This window comes from Chamaea fasciata, unplaced genomic scaffold, assembly GCF_029207755.1.
Source record: "Chamaea fasciata isolate MVZ Bird 193981 ecotype frontalis unplaced genomic scaffold, bChaFas1.0.hap1 SCAF_6, whole genome shotgun sequence".
Taxonomy (NCBI): domain Eukaryota; kingdom Metazoa; phylum Chordata; class Aves; order Passeriformes; family Sylviidae; genus Chamaea; species Chamaea fasciata.
The window spans coordinates 47,683,866-47,701,912 of NW_027094091.1; the positions used below are offsets into that span (position 1 = coordinate 47,683,866).

The 18,047-nt window shown below is 42.0% G+C and overlaps 1 protein-coding gene across 4 annotated transcripts in view; it reads right to left on the minus strand.

Annotated features, from left to right (window-relative positions):
- NPNT (nephronectin) overlaps window positions 1–16,455 on the minus strand; it is a 48,992-nt gene extending 32,537 nt beyond the window's left edge. For 2 of the 4 annotated variants that reach the window (XM_066186276.1, XM_066186275.1), the window contains exons 1-3: window positions 16,229–16,455; window positions 14,732–14,832; window positions 7,376–7,426 (exon numbers count right to left, since the gene is read on the minus strand). In XM_066186276.1, coding sequence (XP_066042373.1) covers window positions 7,376–7,426; window positions 14,732–14,832; window positions 16,229–16,299 — 223 coding nt within the window. In that variant the 5' untranslated portion in view covers window positions 16,300–16,455. The remainder of the gene's footprint in view (window positions 1–7,375; window positions 7,427–14,731; window positions 14,833–16,228) is intronic. The other 2 variants (XM_066186278.1, XM_066186277.1) reach the window with 1 other exon arrangement.
- Between the last annotated feature and the right edge of the window lie 1,592 nt (window positions 16,456–18,047).

An 18,047-nucleotide genomic window follows, 5' to 3' on the forward strand; every position in this document is an offset into this window, starting at 1 on the left:
AAACAAAATTTTAAAAGAAATAAGATATTTGTTTTGGTTGTGGAAGAACTATCCAAATACACCTTTGATGTTCTGAAAATCTTCTGCATAAGATTCAAAGCATCCAGAACTGATAATTCCCACAAATATACCCAGAGAAGTAACTGTTAGCATAGAAGGAGTTTGCTCCAGTTTTAGGACTGCCTTTATTTAGGACTCCCTTTGTTATCAGACATGTTTTTTGTTTAGGCATAGTATATATGTATAGTAAGTGATATATTCTTATGCAATAAAACCTTGTTTTAAATCTACAGCTCTGCTCCTGATGGATGTTCCTAGTATGAAGAAGTCTCTTTCCAAGCAATAGCTGAGGAGCATCTTAAAAGGCAACAGAAATGCAAGATTTTTACTTCCCCCCTCCCTCCAACAAACACTCTCCAGAAACAAAGAATTAAGATTCCTACTTAGAAACACCTCTCAATGGAAGTGTAAGGGAAAGGAGCTTCTCAGACTACTAAAAGGGTATGTTTCAGAAGTATATCCTTGGGTAATGGACAGGTCTGACTAAAGAGCAACTGATGCATCATGAGACACTTCCAGAACACTGTATTTGAAACACTGCTTTTCTGGTCACTATGGCCATAAACAGGAAAAAAGGATCTCCTTTGGTAGGAGTTCATTTAGGTGCTGAGATTCTTATCTTCCTGGCATCACAGACCCAGGTCTAATCAGAGGTGATGGTGGCAAACTGAGAACTACGAAGACCAACTTAATGACTTCAAAACAACCAGGGAAAAACAAAAGTTGTGATCTAAACTACAGCAGAGAAAAAGGAAATTACTATAAATATGTTTTTGAGAATTTGTTTGAATTTTCAACTGCACTTTAGAGAAGATCCATACTGTGAAGTGGGATACACTTATTTAAATCAGTTCTTTTTAAGAAACAAGAAGTACCATGGGATCACTTAGGTGTAAAGTTTAACAGTTCAGTAGCTGAACCTGTTGCAGCTTTAGTTTAGCTGAGTTTTTAAAGCCTTGATCCCTCCCCCAATTGCACAGATTGTACATCAGCAGCAGCTCAGAGCAAAAAAAATCTCATACTTGAAGACAAAAAACTCTATTACTCCAAGGAAAGCTTCCTAATGATTAGCAAACCACTATCCATAAAGTCAAAATCATCATAAAACACTGGGTCTCTGCACATTAATAGGGTATTTGGAAACCTTTGTTTGCTGCCAAACACTGTTCTTGAATAAAACCTGTTTATTAAAGTATTCTATGACCTTGGGTTACTTCAGCATTATGAATCTTATTTAGACACAGCTGAAATTCAATACATTATCACAACTGAAGATTTTCTATATATAGGAGAAAAATGCTTTGCAGTAGGCTTAACATCTGTAGCTCAGCCAACACCACAGATAAATCTGATGGCATTTCCTATGAGGAATCAATCCCTATGAGGATAAAACTTGTGTATCTTCCTATTAACTTTATCAGGGCTTTGCAGGGTGCTCAGGACTAAAGAATCAGATGGTTCAGCCAAGTCTGCATGCCTGGCTGGGGTTCTCACCGACCCCTACCAGAGTAACCAGGCCCAGAGGGGTGGGTCAGCTCCAGCTCGCCATCTCCAGGATGAAAATCCATATTCAAAGGAGAAGTTGCCCATACAAGGCAGTAAATTCACTCACTGACTCCCAACAAGCTCTATTTGAACACTGGCAACAACCAGACAGGTACAAAAATAAGCTTAAGGCAAACTTTCAGCATTTCTTTTAATAGCAGACAACTATTTCAGCTGTTTGGCATGCATCTGAGCATACACTACATGTGCTGATGTGACTGGGTATTTTAATTCTGCACTCTACTTGTTTTCTTGCAAAGCTCCAGATACAATAGAACATAATACTTCAGTCACTCCATTCAAATACAGACAAATGGATTTTCTGCATTTTTTTTGAAAACAAGTAGACTCACAAGTAATGGAGGAAAAGTCTCCCAATTACTACTTTTTGCCTCCTGAAAATTTAAAAATTCCTCCACAACCAATAAACCATCATTTCCTTCCAAGTGACCCACATTTACAATGACTGAAATAACCCATGTCCCTGGATTTCAGCCTGTTATTTAACACTTGCTTCCCTACTAGGGAAGAAGGAAATGTAGACAGAAGCGCTACATCAGGCTGAGGAAGTCACTCTCTTATGAACATAGGGCAGTGAAATCCAGAAGAGTCTGAAAAGGGCTGCCAAAAGTCAGTAAAAACATTCTACTCTTCATAACTGTAAACAAAAGTTAAAATTTTACTTGCATAGACAAGTGCCACTCAAAATGAGACTGCTAATTTACTGTTTAATCAGTATCAAAACAGACCTACCACATCTCCAAGGATTACTCTCTGAAAGCTGTTCAGCTGCACTGCCATTGGGTAGGAATGTGGACTGACATGGACAGAAAAAAAATCCTAGGCACAGTAATTTTCATCTTTAGTCAAGTCTTGCTTTTTCATCTGTGCCATTGAATAAACTACAACTCAACTTTCCTTTTCACTTTATTGACCAATTCATTCAAGAGATAACCAGCAAAAAACACCTCAGGTCTCAGGATTATTCATTTCAGTCGGACCATTTTAAATTATTATTTTGGGTCCGATGTGAAGATTTGCTCTCAGTTCCCATTAACTTCAAGGAGGTATCCTAGAGCCTTTTTTTAGGCCATAAATCTGAGTACCTATTTCCAAGGTTGGCAAGAACTACCTTTTTCCTCCAAAATAAGGTGACAAATACCACATTTTAAGTCTCACTTAAACTTTAGGACAAATTAAACTACCTGTAAAAATAAGACAAGGATTTGAAATGTGAATGGGTGGTTTGCGTTTATGATTGGTTGGTTTGGTTTGTTTTTTTCAAGTGTGGGAGAGTGGAAGAAAGAATTTCTGGTGAAAAGCACATGCTGTTAGCATGTGCAAAAGCCAGAAGCCACCAATCTTGTGAGACACTGCTTACTGTTGGTGGTTTTCAAGCATGACTCAATCATTCTTACTTATTAGTTTTTAATTGTTGCATAAATACAACAAATAGAAAACACATTCAATGAAGTCATTATGGGTCTGTAACGCTGGGGGTTTTTTTCAATCCATCTGTATTTTTTCACTGCACACAGTTCCCTCAGAACTGCTTTGGAAGTACCCCTCAGACTCGGTCAGTTCCTCTGCACTAAGCTGCCCATTTCTGAGGGCATGGGTAACTACCACATGCTGTTGCCTCTATTCCTTCTCTTCTAGAATTTTAACATTAATGATCTATTTGTTCACTACCAAATACTGTTTGGTGGAGTCCTAACCAGAAGATTGCACTGCCTGGTTCCTACCTAATTCCTCCTCATTTGTGGCCAACAATGGAAATCCCTGAGCTTTCTTAAAGGACTATCTCTAGCAATTAAAATTTTCTTTGGTTTTCCAACTCTCCTAGCTATGTTTTTTCATTAAAACAGCACTGAGTATAATTCTTACATTCTTTTTCTCTGCTTTGCCTCCCAATTTGATTTTTTTTCAATCCCTCTGAAGTCTAAAATTATGCACAGAAATACCTGCATCTGAAACAAACTATGCTAACCATCTGCCTGAACACCGTTGTTTCTGCCTTCTCTTTCTGAGTAACATACAGTCCCCTATTTTTTCTGACTCACGATCCCAGCTCCTTAAAATTCAATTTGCTTGGGCACAGCAAGTAATTTGTGCAGCAGCCCAGAAATGATTACATAATGTATTCAGCTTCAAAACCTTTATTGGATCCTCTTGCACTGTTCACTGCAGAACATGTTTTCCACCTTCAGATCATTTTTTACATTTCGCCCAGTGCCAGCTTTCTAACAAGACTTGCATTTTGGTGAAAGAAGCTTCCTTCTACGCTGCCTCCTTCACCTGAACCTGGCTGCCTTTCTCCTGTGGTGCCCACAGACCGCAACACCAAGTTCCATAATACTTCTGTCCCTCAGAGTGAGCTGCAGCTCACATCTCTCTCGTTTACTTTTTGCAATTCTTTGTAAATTATGCGATCACGTAAACATGCTCAGGAAAATGAAACTGCCTTATTCACAGTAATTTTGATCCAGGATGCCAAAGGTATGAGCAAATTTGTAAAATAAATCATTCCAGATCTTTCAGAGTTGCATATTTCTTTTTTGTTCAACTACATACTTTAATTACTCACAACCGGAAGAGAATGCATAAAGCTTATCCCACCTCAAAGTTACTAGAAGGTGGTAAAAACACATCATATCCATAACTCACAGGAGAGAACTACTTCTGAAAAAGTGACTCTGCTTTCCAAATAAGTGCATTAGTAGTCACAGAATATAACTCTGCAGAGATTAATGCCTAACTAGGGCAACTGATTACTAATTTTCAGATAATTTCATCTGTACAACACTTCTTACTTGTTTTTTTGGAAGATAATAAATGTCCTTGACCAACTTCTGTAACTAGAAACTGACAATAACTTCAGACAAAATGGTAATATCTAATACCTGAACATTTTTTCAGAAACATCTTGCCCTTGTTTGTGACATTCATGTTGTCAAAATGCATGCTTAAATTTTTATCTGAAACATGCATTCCATTAAGTAAGCACCTCCTTATTTTTCATACACAGCTCCAACACTTGCCTGAGTAAATCAGTTACTCAGTTTGCACATATGATTCTGGTAACAGCACATTAACATGACAAACTGCAACCAGTGTGGGCCACTCACTGCAGTGAATTCTTGGCTTGGCTATGACTGCTGCCAAATGTGTTTCTAAACCACACAGACAAATCCAGACCCTGGTTTATGAATGCCTTGCTATTTAGAACAGCACTACACAGCATGCACAACTTAAGCATGGCTAATACTGAAACCAGTAGGATTTAATAAAGTCAGTAGAATTTAATCTAATGCTTATACCCTTAAGTACTCTTTTTGAAAAATCAGCAGAAGTCTGATCTAACACACACAAAATTAGAATAGCAAGAAATATTTCATGCTTTGTCAAGCTTCATGTTTGCATTTCAAGTGGTTGACTAAAACTGCTTAAAGAATGGCGCTTATCCTCTTAAATGCCTGCTTGTTACCTGAATTTTTCTATGTGTCTATGGAATTCCAACAGGTAGAAACAGGATAGTATGAGTGTCTCTGTGTGGTGACAGAAGACAAAGTGGGTCCTACTGATATTTTGTTTATTCGAATATAAAACACCTACTGGCTTCAGCAGAGTAACTTCTGTATCACAGTAACAAAGCTAATTTAACAGACAGATGAATGGCGGAGTGCTTTGCTCCTCCCTGTCTGAGACCAGTGCCTCAGCCACAGGGATATGAAAACAGAATCACAGAATCTCTAGGTTGGAAGAGACCTTCACAATCATCAAACTCAACCCAGCCCTAACCCCTCAACTAAACCAGGGCACTGAGTGCCACATCCAGTCTTTTTTTAAACATATCCAGGGATGGTGACTCCACCACCATCCCTGGGCAGACCATGGCAATACTTTATCACCCTTTCTGTAAAAATTTTTCCTAATATCCAACCTATATTTCCCATGGCACAGCTTAAGACTGTGTCCTCTTGTTCTGTCAGTTCCTTCTGAAGAAAGAGACCAGCCCCCACCTGGCTATCAGGGGAGTTGTAGAGAGTGATAAGGTCACCTCTGAGTCTCCTTTTCTCCAGGCTAGACAACACCAGCCAGCTCCCTCAGCCGTTCCTCACGGGGTTTGTGCTCCAAGCCCCTCACCAGCCTCGTTGCCTCCTCTGGACGCGTTCAAACGTCTCAACGTCCTTCCTAAACGGAGGAGCCCAGAACTGGACACAGCACTAGAGGTGTGGCCTAATCAGTGCCCAGTACAGCGGAAGAATGACCTCCCTGCTCCTGCTGGCCACACCATTCCTGACAAGGACCAGGATGCCATTGGCCTTCTTGGCCACCAGGGCACACTGCTGGCTCATGTTCAGCTGCTGTCACCAGCACCCCCAGGTCCCTTTCTGCCTGGGCACTGTCCAGCCACACCATCCCCAGCCTGTAACGTTGCAGGGGGTTATTGGGGCCAAAGTGCAGGACTCAGAGCTAGGACTTATCAAACTTCATCATATGGAACTCTGCCCATCCATCCAAATGTTCCAGGTCTCTCTGCAGAGCCCTCCTACCTTCCAACAGATCGACACACACTCCCAGCTTAGTGTCATCTGCAAATCTACTAATGAAAGACTCAATATCCTCATCCATGTCATCAATAAAAATATTGAACAGAGCTGGTCCCAGAACAGACCCCTGAGGGACACCAGTGGTGACAGGCCGCCAGCTGGATACAGCACCATTCACCACCACTCTCTGGGCCGGGCCATCCAGCCAGCTCCTAACCCAGCAAGGAGTGCTCCTGTCCAAACTAGGGGCTGCCAGCTTTTCCAGGAGTGTGCTGTGGGAGACAGTGTCAAAGGCCTTGCTGAAGTCCAAACAGACAACATCCACAGCCCTTCCTGCATCCACCAGGGAGGGTCACCTGGTCATAAAAGGAGATCAGGTTGGTCAAACACAACCTACCCCTCCTAAACCCATGCTGGCTGGGTCTGGTACCCTGGCCATCCTGCAAGAGCTGTGTGATGACACTCAGTATAAACTGCTCCGTTACCATACAGGGTACTGAGGTCAGGCTCACTGGCCTATAATTACCAGGATCCTCCTTCCCACCCTTTTTATGAATGGACATCACACTGGCCAGCTTCCAGTCATCTGGAACCTCACCAGTGAGCCAGGAACAAACAAGACACATCGATTCCTAAGCAGCAGCAGACTACAGCCCTGGGTAGCAAAGTAAACTATGCTGATTTCATTTTGCTCTAACATGCCAGGTTCTACACTGCTGGAGACCAAGGGCTGTAAAGTTTCCCTGTTTTGGGAAGGACAACCCATAGTGGAAGTGCAAAGCAGGCAGTGGAGGGCAATAAGTGCCTCAGCCATCCCAAAATAAGCTCCTACTGCACATGATTCAATGCCATGAAAGCAAATTAGGCCTCCTAGGTCTGACAGCTTGTAAATGCATTGCTGGGAGTACAAACAATTTGCAGAAAGGGAAAAAATATTACACAGGGCTTGAGGGCAAAATAAAGAAAAGGAGTGAAAAGGGGAAAAGCATTGTATTTTGGAAAATAAGTGTATCATTGTATAGGCATCTGGGATAAAATAGCCCTGTTAACTTCTTTTCCCCCTCATTTTCCCCAAATTAAACACTTAAAAAATTAAAAACAACAAAAAATTATCTTCTTGTCACGTATTATAATTTCCATGTAAACTTACGACTTCAAGGCCATAACTCCAAGTCATAACTTTGCCAAAATTATTTCAAGAAATATGTTCAGCTAACCTTTGGGCTGGCACCTTAGGCTGGCTATTCTCTGCCTTAAGACGTAGAACGCTGCAAAACAAATATCCAAAAGAGAAATTCCAGCTTTTTTTTTTTTTCTCTGTGAGGAGGATGGGCTTGGCTGTGGTTTTTTATCAACTTGTTACATTCCTGGAGAATTACATACATTCAACATTCAGAGTTTCTCTGAAATAAAAAAAATTCTGGTACACATTTAAAAATGGAAATATATCAGTATTTCATTATGATATTTAACAAACACATTCTGATACGTAAGAGTAATTAAATATAATGACGTGATGCTATTCTTATTCAATCAACTAAGGAACTACACCTTGTCAAGTTTCATACAGTAAGCAGTTGTAAAAACTCTCATGTTTCATGGTTCAGGTTCAACATTTTCATCAACAAAACACAAATGCTTTCCTTAAAGACACAGTATCCTTTCATGTAAGTATGGGTATATATTTTAAATTTAATGCTCTGTCTCCACAGCTCAAACACAAAGGCTTGGCATCTGGATGCTAATTTGAGAACAATTAAAATTACACCCATTTATATGTATCTGAACATCTGCAACCAATAAACATGTTGGCAAACCAATTTACTGGTCATTTTTATAATGTTTAAAAATGCAATGTCATCTAAATTAGAATTACTACTTAGAAACCTTTCCAGCTCTTGCTACCACATGAAACAAGTTATGCAACAAAAATAAGATGCAAGCACAGATATGTTTCAGGCTATTTGAAATCAATTTATTTGCCAATAAATTTCATGTTAGCAGCATGATTTGTTACACAGCCATGTGATAGCAGGGTGGGACTTAAGCAACAGTAGCTCTTTGTATTTTAAGTAGTAGCTGAACAACACTTAAGGGTTTTCTATGATTGCAACTTACACTAGTTTAAATTAGTTTTAACTAGGAAGTCCCTTAGCTTTGGTTACAGTAGAAAGAAGCTCCTCAGGTTGTTGCTGGGCTTTCAGAGATGATGCAATTATGAATATACTACAGTTGTAATTGGTCAAATCATGTTACTGATGACATTTCCTGAGAAAAAAGTGGGCTGCAAAACTATTAATCTGCATATGAAGTGCATATGGAATGCAATAGGGAAATGAAAAAGGATACTGTATCTTTAACACAGTAAGGTCATGCTTTAAAGGTATAAAGGTTCTAAACTGGAAAAAAAAAAAACTGAATAAAAATAGCAAAACCTCATTTTTATTCTCGAGTAGCAGTGTAAAGCAGTATTGCAATTCTGTATAAAATGCCTTTTCTTTGAAAAGTACGAGGGATGCACAAAAATATCAGTCATTTTACAGGAAGCAGACATGCTTGATATCAGTATTTATTAATCACTGCCAGCGGAATGCATTAATTCAGACTGTGATCTTGCAACCACAAATCCAGTAGCAAAACTCTTACTGACTTTAGGGATGATTCTGCTGATGGAGCAGCCTCCTAGAAACCAGTATTTTCACAGCTCAGTATTGACACAATCATAGTTTTATTTTTGTGCATCGTGGACTATACAGAATTGCCATTTCCACTGAAAGCAATGTTATGTGCAGGAAACAGAAGTCCCAAGCAGCCCATGGCCTCTTCTCCCATTGATGAGTCGGATGATTTATATGGGTAAACTCCCATCAACTTCATTGTTAGGTAAACAAAAAATCTCCTTCTCTGCATCAATGGGAGCACAACCACTGCTTCCTCTCCCACCCACCACCTCACATTCCTGTAGGAGATTGCACAGAACAAGTACACAGACTTTGAGCTCATCAGGCAGCAGCACAGACACTGCAAGAGCCTTCCCAAGGGGTGCAAGAAGGTAGCAGCATGCACAGTTCCCAGCAAAGCACTCAGTTATGCCTGCATCTGCTATACTTCAACTTGTACAACCTCCTCTCTCTTGCAAGTCCTCCTCAGAACTTCCTGAAATCATATGCTTTCTACTAGGTTTGGCTAAATCTAAATGCCAGCCTGACATCCTTCAATTAATGCTTTTTTAATGATGCAAAGCTAAGGGGAGGTGTAAACTGATGGTTTGACTTTATGCATTCTTGACTGCTCTGTCCCTAGGTCTTTAGGCCAACTGTTGTGGAAAACTACTTTGTTGACCTATTCTGGGTTTGCTTCCTAGGTAAAACACTCCAACCTCAGCATGGGGAGACAACCAGATGGAGTTACAACTGATGGGCTCTCAGAAAGAGCAGACTCCTCTTCACCTTCCTTCTGAGACAGACTGCATAGATTTTGTTACTGTTTAAGGAGAATTACACATAGAAATGGGTGAAGTAATCAAGTATCTCTGCTAATCAACCCCATGTTCAGTTTAAATTTTATTCCTGTTGGTCAAACTCTCTATCAATCAGACAAAATCTGCTGACTCCAACAGTCACACAGACTCCAGTCAGCAGAGGATCTGACAGTAGACCTGCACTTGTTTATAGAAGTTGCAGATCTAGTCTTCTCTTCTGTACCTACGTTAACACAGCAAAAGGAACCATTTTTGTCATCACCTCTAGCAAAGGAGTTGTCCAAACTGTAATGCAGAATGAGAATTCAAGCCACTTCATGTTGCTTTTCTTTTAAAAATCCTGCTTAACCTTTTGAATCTGTGTTGAAGTATTATCTCTTTCTACAGTTTTATAGCTGCAGTTTAACAGCAAAATTTTGAAACAATCTTTACATCTGTAGTATACCTTGACTACATAAAACTGGTGTACAAATCAGTTACAAACAGACACACAGCCAGGTTTAAAGCAGGAGTATTTTGTTTATGAAAGATATGCACACAGGCAGAAACTATTTTTATAGCTTTTGAAAGAACTACAGAGATATTTGTAAGCCAGCTAAAAAAGAGGCAGACAGACCATTAGTTTTAAGGATAGTTTTGAGGCAATCTAGATAGATAAGTGGCAAAAATACCCATAAAGAATTTTTTTTCTTTTTTTTTCTTTTTTTTTTTTTTTTTGTGCAAGATGTGTGCCCTGACTTGGTTTTCCCTGTGTCCTTTAAAACCCCTTGAATGGGCTCTGGGTTAGGACAACACATTCAGTTCCACAGATGCAGTTGCCCTACAATGCAAAAGCATTTAGGAATTAACAACGCGCTACTGATAACCTGCTTTCAAAAACACTCTGACACAGGATATCACCTCCCCTGCTCTGAGAAAAGAAATCCAGAAGAAACTCCTTCTACCCTCACTTTTGCTCTGGGTTACAGCATAGCTGTGTGCACAACAGTAAAACATAAAGCAAGACGACAACAACAACCCTATTTTTACACATATTTCATAAGGCACTTTATCAACACACCATCTTTCACAGAGGTAGGCTTTTGTGTGATTACTCCCACTTACAGCTATTACTCCCACTCCGAGTAATTAAAGTGCGAGTAAATCCCACAGGCTGGGCAACAACATGGGATTTTTGGACTAATTTCAAGTGGGATATTTAATATCTAAGTATAGAGCATTGAAGCTGTGAGTCCCTCAGTGTAGAGGATCAACTCTATCAATGATGAAGGCACCTCATGGGAGCTAATAGTTGGTGTTTAGACATAATTTCTGTTGCTTCCAAATTAGCCTTTCTACACACTAGGTTTAATTATCTGGTTTACATACAAAATCAAAATCTAAGAAAAGCTACTTAGTTATCTTAACAATGGCAGATATGCACAGTTCTAAATCTAAGCCACTAAACAAGTGCGGTTGGATTTTCAATTTACAAGGACTAAGTAATGCCAATGAATTTGAGTTACATTTGTTCAGACTCTTTGAAAGCATTTTTATCAATCTCAAAATGCATCTAGTTGCCTAAACATGGATCTCACTTGGGTGTTCAAAAGCCGCAAGAAAGAAAAAAAAAAATCTAACCTGTTCCAAAGTTCTTGATTATTTCAGTTTGAAGAACACCTTCTAAGTGCATTTACTGGAATTCGAAAGGGCACTTGGGAAGGAAATTTCATGTCACTGCAGAGCGAATATTTCTACTGACTGAGATGTTACAGCTGCCACTGACAGGCTCTGGAAGCAAGTTTACAGACAGATCAGACCCACGAGCACAAGTCTTGATTGGTGTAAAGAGGACACAGAGGATGTCGTAAAGAAAGTGTAAATTAAAGGAGGGCCCTATTTCAACTTCTTCCTACATGTTTATAAGAGCAGACGACAGCTGAATTATGCTGAGTGGTGTTGCTAAGCAGCACGAAGCATGATGATGCTCCACGTGCACTCCTTTGCCAGTCAAAGGGGTATAAAAGGAGTAACTTCACACTTCACAAAACCAAGTTTAGCTAACACAGTTCAGTTTACCTTTGCAACTCTTTGGATGGATTATGGACGGAAGATCAGGAGTACGGAGTCACCCAGGCTTAAGGCCCTAATGACACTCATCAACTGCACCACACTCCTGCTCTGTTAGAGCTGACATATCCAGGCTTAAGCATGTCCCAATTAAACCATTACCTTAAATCACACAGCTGGTTGAAACAAACACTTTTTTTTCCCCAATAGCTGCAGGCAGAGGGCATGCCCACACGTGCTTGGTAGAGCAGCTCAGCTGGACAGCAGAAAACATATCCAGGTATATGAGGGATCATTTGCCCTTGGCTCATCACAGTTCAGAGGTCTCTGCAAACTGGGACCACCCTGTCGTGTATCTGTGTGCCTGCTCCACTCTGGCTCCAGCATGGCTCTCACTTTACACTTGTAATCAGAAGGATAAATTGCGAGATAATTAGTGCCCACATGGTAAATTATGCATGAGTAAGCAGGTGAGAGTCCAAAGGTGCTGTTGCAGTTGCAGGCATACCAGGGATGGCTCAACTTGGTTCGAAAAATAGCAGCTCCAACTCACTAATAAAGAGCTCAGTATTATTGCCTAAATATTTGAAGCTTCTTTTTCGGTGACATTTATAAATCAGGTCTCACTAATAATTTTTAAGCCTGACTCTATACTTGTTTTCCTTGTGCAAACAGAACTTAGATTTAAACACCCAAGAAAACATGCATCTAGTAGAGAAAATCTGGCATTCATTTATGCCACACATTTTGGGGACAGCTAAGAGCTTTACCTTTGACTAGAGAGAAAGCAGAAGAAATAACCATGTACTTGGCTTTTTGGAAAATTTTCAGCAATATTCCTTTGTATAGTAAAATACCCAAGTTTTCCTTTGAGGCCAGGAATGTTGCCTTCTGTGCCAGGTTAATCTTCCATACTGGGTGCCACATTCCCAAGCTGGAGACTTGACTACAGATTTTCTATTTGGCTGCAAGCACTAGAGAGATTCACTTTAATTTAGTGTAATCTCCCACTCTGTGACATGTCTGGAATTTTCACCACCTGCAACTGGGGCAGATTTTCTTGTTTTATTTTGCTAATAGTTTGTCTCCCATTTAAAACAGAGAAGGGACTGCTAATGGTTTTAATAAAATTTTCAGCTAAATATCTGAGACTCTTCTGGCCCAGCAATTCAAAAATTATAAGTATGTTAAGAAAAAAAGGGGGGAAATGCTTCTTGACACCTAAGTGATAATCGTTTTCTTTTGAAAGTCTGGTCCAAATTACTGGAATAAATTTCTGAATAATGGACTAAAATGCAGTGGAGGGTGGTGAGAATTCACCTACCTCTAGCCTTAAGGAAGAAAAAAAAGCATTTATAGTACCTGGAAAAGCTAGCACTAAAAATTATCTTACTGACAAAATTCAAAGAACAAAAAATAAATTATATTTTCTGTGTATTATTACTTTTGTCTCAATTCCAATTTTTAATTATGAATCTTTTGATAGTATCACCTTATGCTATTCCTGTCTCCCAAGACCATAAAAATGCAAACACAAATCAGATTTGGTAATAATGAGAAACTGACTTCCACCTAAACATGAGCTGTGATTTATGGTCACAACATGGGAGAAAGACTTCTTGTCTAAAAAAGGGCCACAGTGACACAGTAGTCTGGACTCTTCTGGTTTTGTTTTTAGGTTTTTGTTTTGTTTTTTTTTTTAAACAATGCAAATTATTGGTATTTTCCAATTAAGCCTTCATAGCCTCAAACATTTAAACACACAATGATTTTCAAATAAAACTGCATCATGAAAGGTGGACACACATCCTATTGCCTCTGGTGTAGCCTCAGTCAACCTACTACATATTCTTCTTCCTTCTTCATAAATATTCATGCCAGGGAAAGGACTACTCGTTACCAATTAGAGCCTGAAAAACCAAAATTATTTATGGCATTGCCCAAGAGGTATCAACCTGAGAACTCTGCATCAAAGAAACAGTATCAGGTATGTTGCATTACAGATGTACTTTCCATAGTTTTTTACTAGTCATCTTATATACCTATTAAATCTTGTGGGCTTCTAACATACTTGGGAAGAGACAAACCAGTCTTGCTGTTTACAGATTTGAACAAAACCTTTGCTGAGTAGCATTTTTAAAGATTTTTCTATCTTTTGCCAAATATTTACCCTGCAGACTATGAAACTTACAGCATTTAACACCTGTTTAACTTTGAAAAGGGCTTGGCAGAAAATTATCTCATCCACATATGTTTGTGTCTAAATAAAAAAAAAAAAAATTAAAAAAAAAAAAAAAAACTAAGGACAGAGTTTATAGGCTTGCTCCTGCAAAAACTTCAGGATGTTCCTGAGTGTCATGAGTGTTAAACACATGGGTAAGCATGCCCAGTATCAAAAGTGGTAATTTTAAGAAGCTGCGGTCTCTACGTCACTCCTAACAATTTTAATTTCTACACAGTACTAGCTGCCTCCACAGGATTCCTACTGAAGGTGTAGTTAATGATGAAGACTTATCTACTGGTTTATGCTGCAGTCATATCAAAGATTCTAGACAGATGTGAGAATCTCAGTGATGTTTCTCTTCACATGTGACCCAGTAAAAGGATGCTGTCAGGCAGATTTATTCCCTTAGTTTGGGGTTACTGAAAGGATGCTTAAGCTTAATACTTGATTGGAATATTTCCATCAATTTTGTAAGTAATTCTGGTTTCCTTCTTGGATGCAAATATTATTGCCCTGCAGTGCCTGTAACATGACACAGTGTAGTCATACCAGGTTATCAGATCAGAGCACAAAATTAAGCAGAAACCAAAAAGGAATTTCCAAATTCTCATGGCCCAAACTCCATTTTACCTTACTTGACTGCACTGCTAAAAACAGGCAGAATTTTAAATGACAGCATCCTTCTAAGTCAGTCAGGAGCACACGTGCCAAAGCCTAGCCCTGCATTGTAAAGATGTGTGTGAACACGTGAAGATGGGACTAGGTGTGTACAGGCTTTCTCTACAAGTGACTAGAAGCCCCAGCAGCAGTGGTACTCACGTTGGCACTGTCCCCAGGCCACTCGGGCCCAGCCCCAGCAGCAGTCAATTCTGCTTCCAAAGCGACACAGTCCTGCAGATGAGACTATTTGTCTGGGCCACCTGTACAAGACAGTTCAACAAAGTCCGGTGAAACATTATGAAAGTAGCTAAAATCCTCCTAGAGAAAAAACAAACAAACAAACAAACAAAAAAACAACAAACAACCTTCCAACCAACCAAAAAACCCCAAAAGTAAAAGAACAGCAAAAACCTCTCCTTGCACAGAGATACTTTTATTTTTTAAACTTTTTTTTTTTTACTTCTTTTGAAGTAAAAGCCTGGGATACTTCTGTCATTAATACTTCAAAAAATGCAAATGACAGTAAGTGAAGAAGGGAAAAAATAATTACGATAACCGAGCAAAGCCTGAAAAAGACATGCTTGGCATTACGCTCACTGCTGCCACTCCCAGGCTGGCACTGAACAGAAGTTCAGAAGTCTCAAACAGAATTTATAGTATGGAATAAACGTCATCATAAAGTTAAGGCATTGTTTCAGTTCACAATATATGGCAAAATTTTCTCACTGATACGGCCAAACTTTCTCACTGAAACATGAAAGGAAAAAAAGAACGAAACCAAAAACTTCTCGGACTGTTAAACAGAAATTAAGTATAAAAGGAGAGCTGTAGTCTTCCCTTTTTCCAAAGAGAAGATACCACAGCCTCACGCAGTTATCAACCATTGACACGAATCAGTAATGTCTTTTAACGACAGGCTGAAATCCCGTGAGCGCTGCATTTGAACAAATCCTATTTTAAAAAAAAAAAAAAAAAAAAAAAAAAAAAAACAACCCTGGAGGTGGCGGGGGTCGCGCTGGCCGCTCGCCCCGCACGGCGCAGAGCCCGCTCCCTGCAGCGCCGCCGGTCGCGACACCTGACACGACACGACACGACCCGCGGGCACACGGGTCCCGAGCTTCGTGTTTTAACTTGAATCGCGAACTCCGCCGCCGTCTGTTTCGAGCGCCTCCGGGCGTCAATAAGCTAATTTTATCTCTACGGCACGCGATGCGCTTTGTTTTTAATTCTTGCGGGACGCAGCCCCGCCACAGCAATTAACTTACACCTACGCCCGTGTCCGGGCCGCCGAGCGACGCGCGGCACTCGGCAGGGGCAGGCGGCTCCGGGGCCCGGCGGGGTCCGTGCCGGGGAGCCCCGGGAGCGGCACCGGCGCCTCCACCTGCGGCCCCCCCGGTCCGTGCCGGCCGCGCCCGCGGGCACCGCCGCCCGAGCGGGGATCGGGAGCGCCACAGGCGTCCCGCCGAGGGCTCCGGCCGCCCCCGCCTCGCCGGGAGCCAGCCCCGGGGGCCGGTGCCAGGCAGGAGCCCGGGGGCCACCACGGCGCCCCGCGTCAAGAAGGGGAGAGCCCGGGCTCCCCCCGCTCTCCCCGAGGGAACGCCGACCTCGCCCTGCCCGGCCGGTCCCAGCCGCCGCCCCCGCTCTCCCCGCGCCTACCTTCTGTCAAATTCCCCGGCCGCCCCCAGCGAGAGGCAGGACGCCAGGAGCAGCCGCAGGGAGAGCTCCATGGCCGGCGGGGGCTCCGCTGGCCGCCAAGGCGGCCCCGGGCGGGCGGCGGCGGAGGCGCTCCCGCTGCCGGGCGGGCGGGGGTCCGGCTGCCGCCCAGGCCGGCCGCGCTGCCGCAGCTCCGGGGCGGCGAGCTCGGCGCCCTCCCTTTCCCTCTCCTTCTCCCTCTCCCGGTGCCTGACCGCCCGCCTGGCTGCCAGGCGCAGGAGGCGCGGCGCGGGGAGCGGCAGCGCCGCCCGCCCCCGGCAGAGGCGCCCGCGGCCCGCCCGGGGCCGCCTCCCCCTGCCAGGGACACCTGGCGTGCGTGGGACACCTGGGGCGGGAGAGAGCGGCAACGAGCCCCGGCTGCTGCGGGCAACGAGACACAGATCGCAGTCTAGGGACACTGAGAAGGGTGGGCTTCCTTGTCATGAGCTTTTGTATCTTGAACTTCCTGAAGGAAGACGGTTACGCCCTCCTCTCTGCAAAGCTCCCGTCTAAAACCAAGAGCATTACGATATGGTCTTCTTACCAACCAAACCTCCGCAACAGCAAAGCTTTTTGAAAGACTTACAAGGTGTATGTATATGTTTTTTTCTGTCTCAAACACTCCCATTAATAGCTCTCAGGTGTTGGCTTGTGTGACATCAGGTGTCCCAGCCCTTACCCAGAACAAAAAGGGACAAGTTTAAACACTAACCCCACTGCACGTAATGCGCTTGCACCACTACCAACAGCAATGACTGCATCTGTACTCACCACTAACATGTTAAAATACAGCCCTTATTATTGTTTGGTTTCTGTGAACTGTGGCTTTGGGACTTACCAAAGGACATTCCTAATAGCAGCCTGTCCAGTTTAGGGTCAGAGCTCTTCTGAGATCTCTCTGATTACAGACAGATGGGGTCAACCGCTTGGACTGGGTTGCAGCATTTGTTTGGCCTGTGCCTACATCAAGGCTAAAGCTCATCAGCTGTTCCTGCAAGGGTCTGGCTGTAGCTTAGAAGCAGAAAACAAGGATTTTCTCTGGTTTGTGCTGGAATACGAAGCCAAACCCTTCAGGAAGCAGTTGGATGCCAACCACGACTTTAAGCTTCAGATTTCAGCTGGTAGTTCTGTGCAGAGCATTTTCCACCCTCAAAACACTTCACAGATAATTCAAGTAATACTGCACAAAGGTGGCCATTTTTTTGCACAAGATACAAATTATGCCAGTAAGCTTTCAAAAATTTCATCTTTCCTCAGAATGGTTTTACTACTTTCTGCTCACATTTCAGCAGAAGACCCCCTCCAATGCTCCTTCCCCTCTTTTTTTATCTTTCCATGACCATCCAATCCCCATGATAAGCTTTCTGTGCACAGCATCAGCCCAGAACTTTTCAGACACAGAGAAAAAACAATTATAGAAGCTACAAGGCTGTAGAAGCTGCAAAACAATGATTCTGCAAGGTGCTTGTACCTTAGATAATATGCAAGCCCCTTAGAGGACTCAGATATAAAAACTGCACTGAGGACCAAACATGGTTCCCTCCAATCACATGAGAAGCTGATAGCCAAGCAGTGAAAGCAATGACACGATGCTGTTTGGAAAAGATAGAAAAGCATCTGGTTTGTATTAGATCCTTGCTGAAATATGGAGCTGATTGCCAGCTCTTGACTGATTGATAATTGGTTTTTTTCACTTGAATGTGTGATGTGGTATAACAGACCATGCATAGTAAAACCACTGTCAAGATTTAATGGGCAAAAAGGGAGATAACCTATTTGTGAT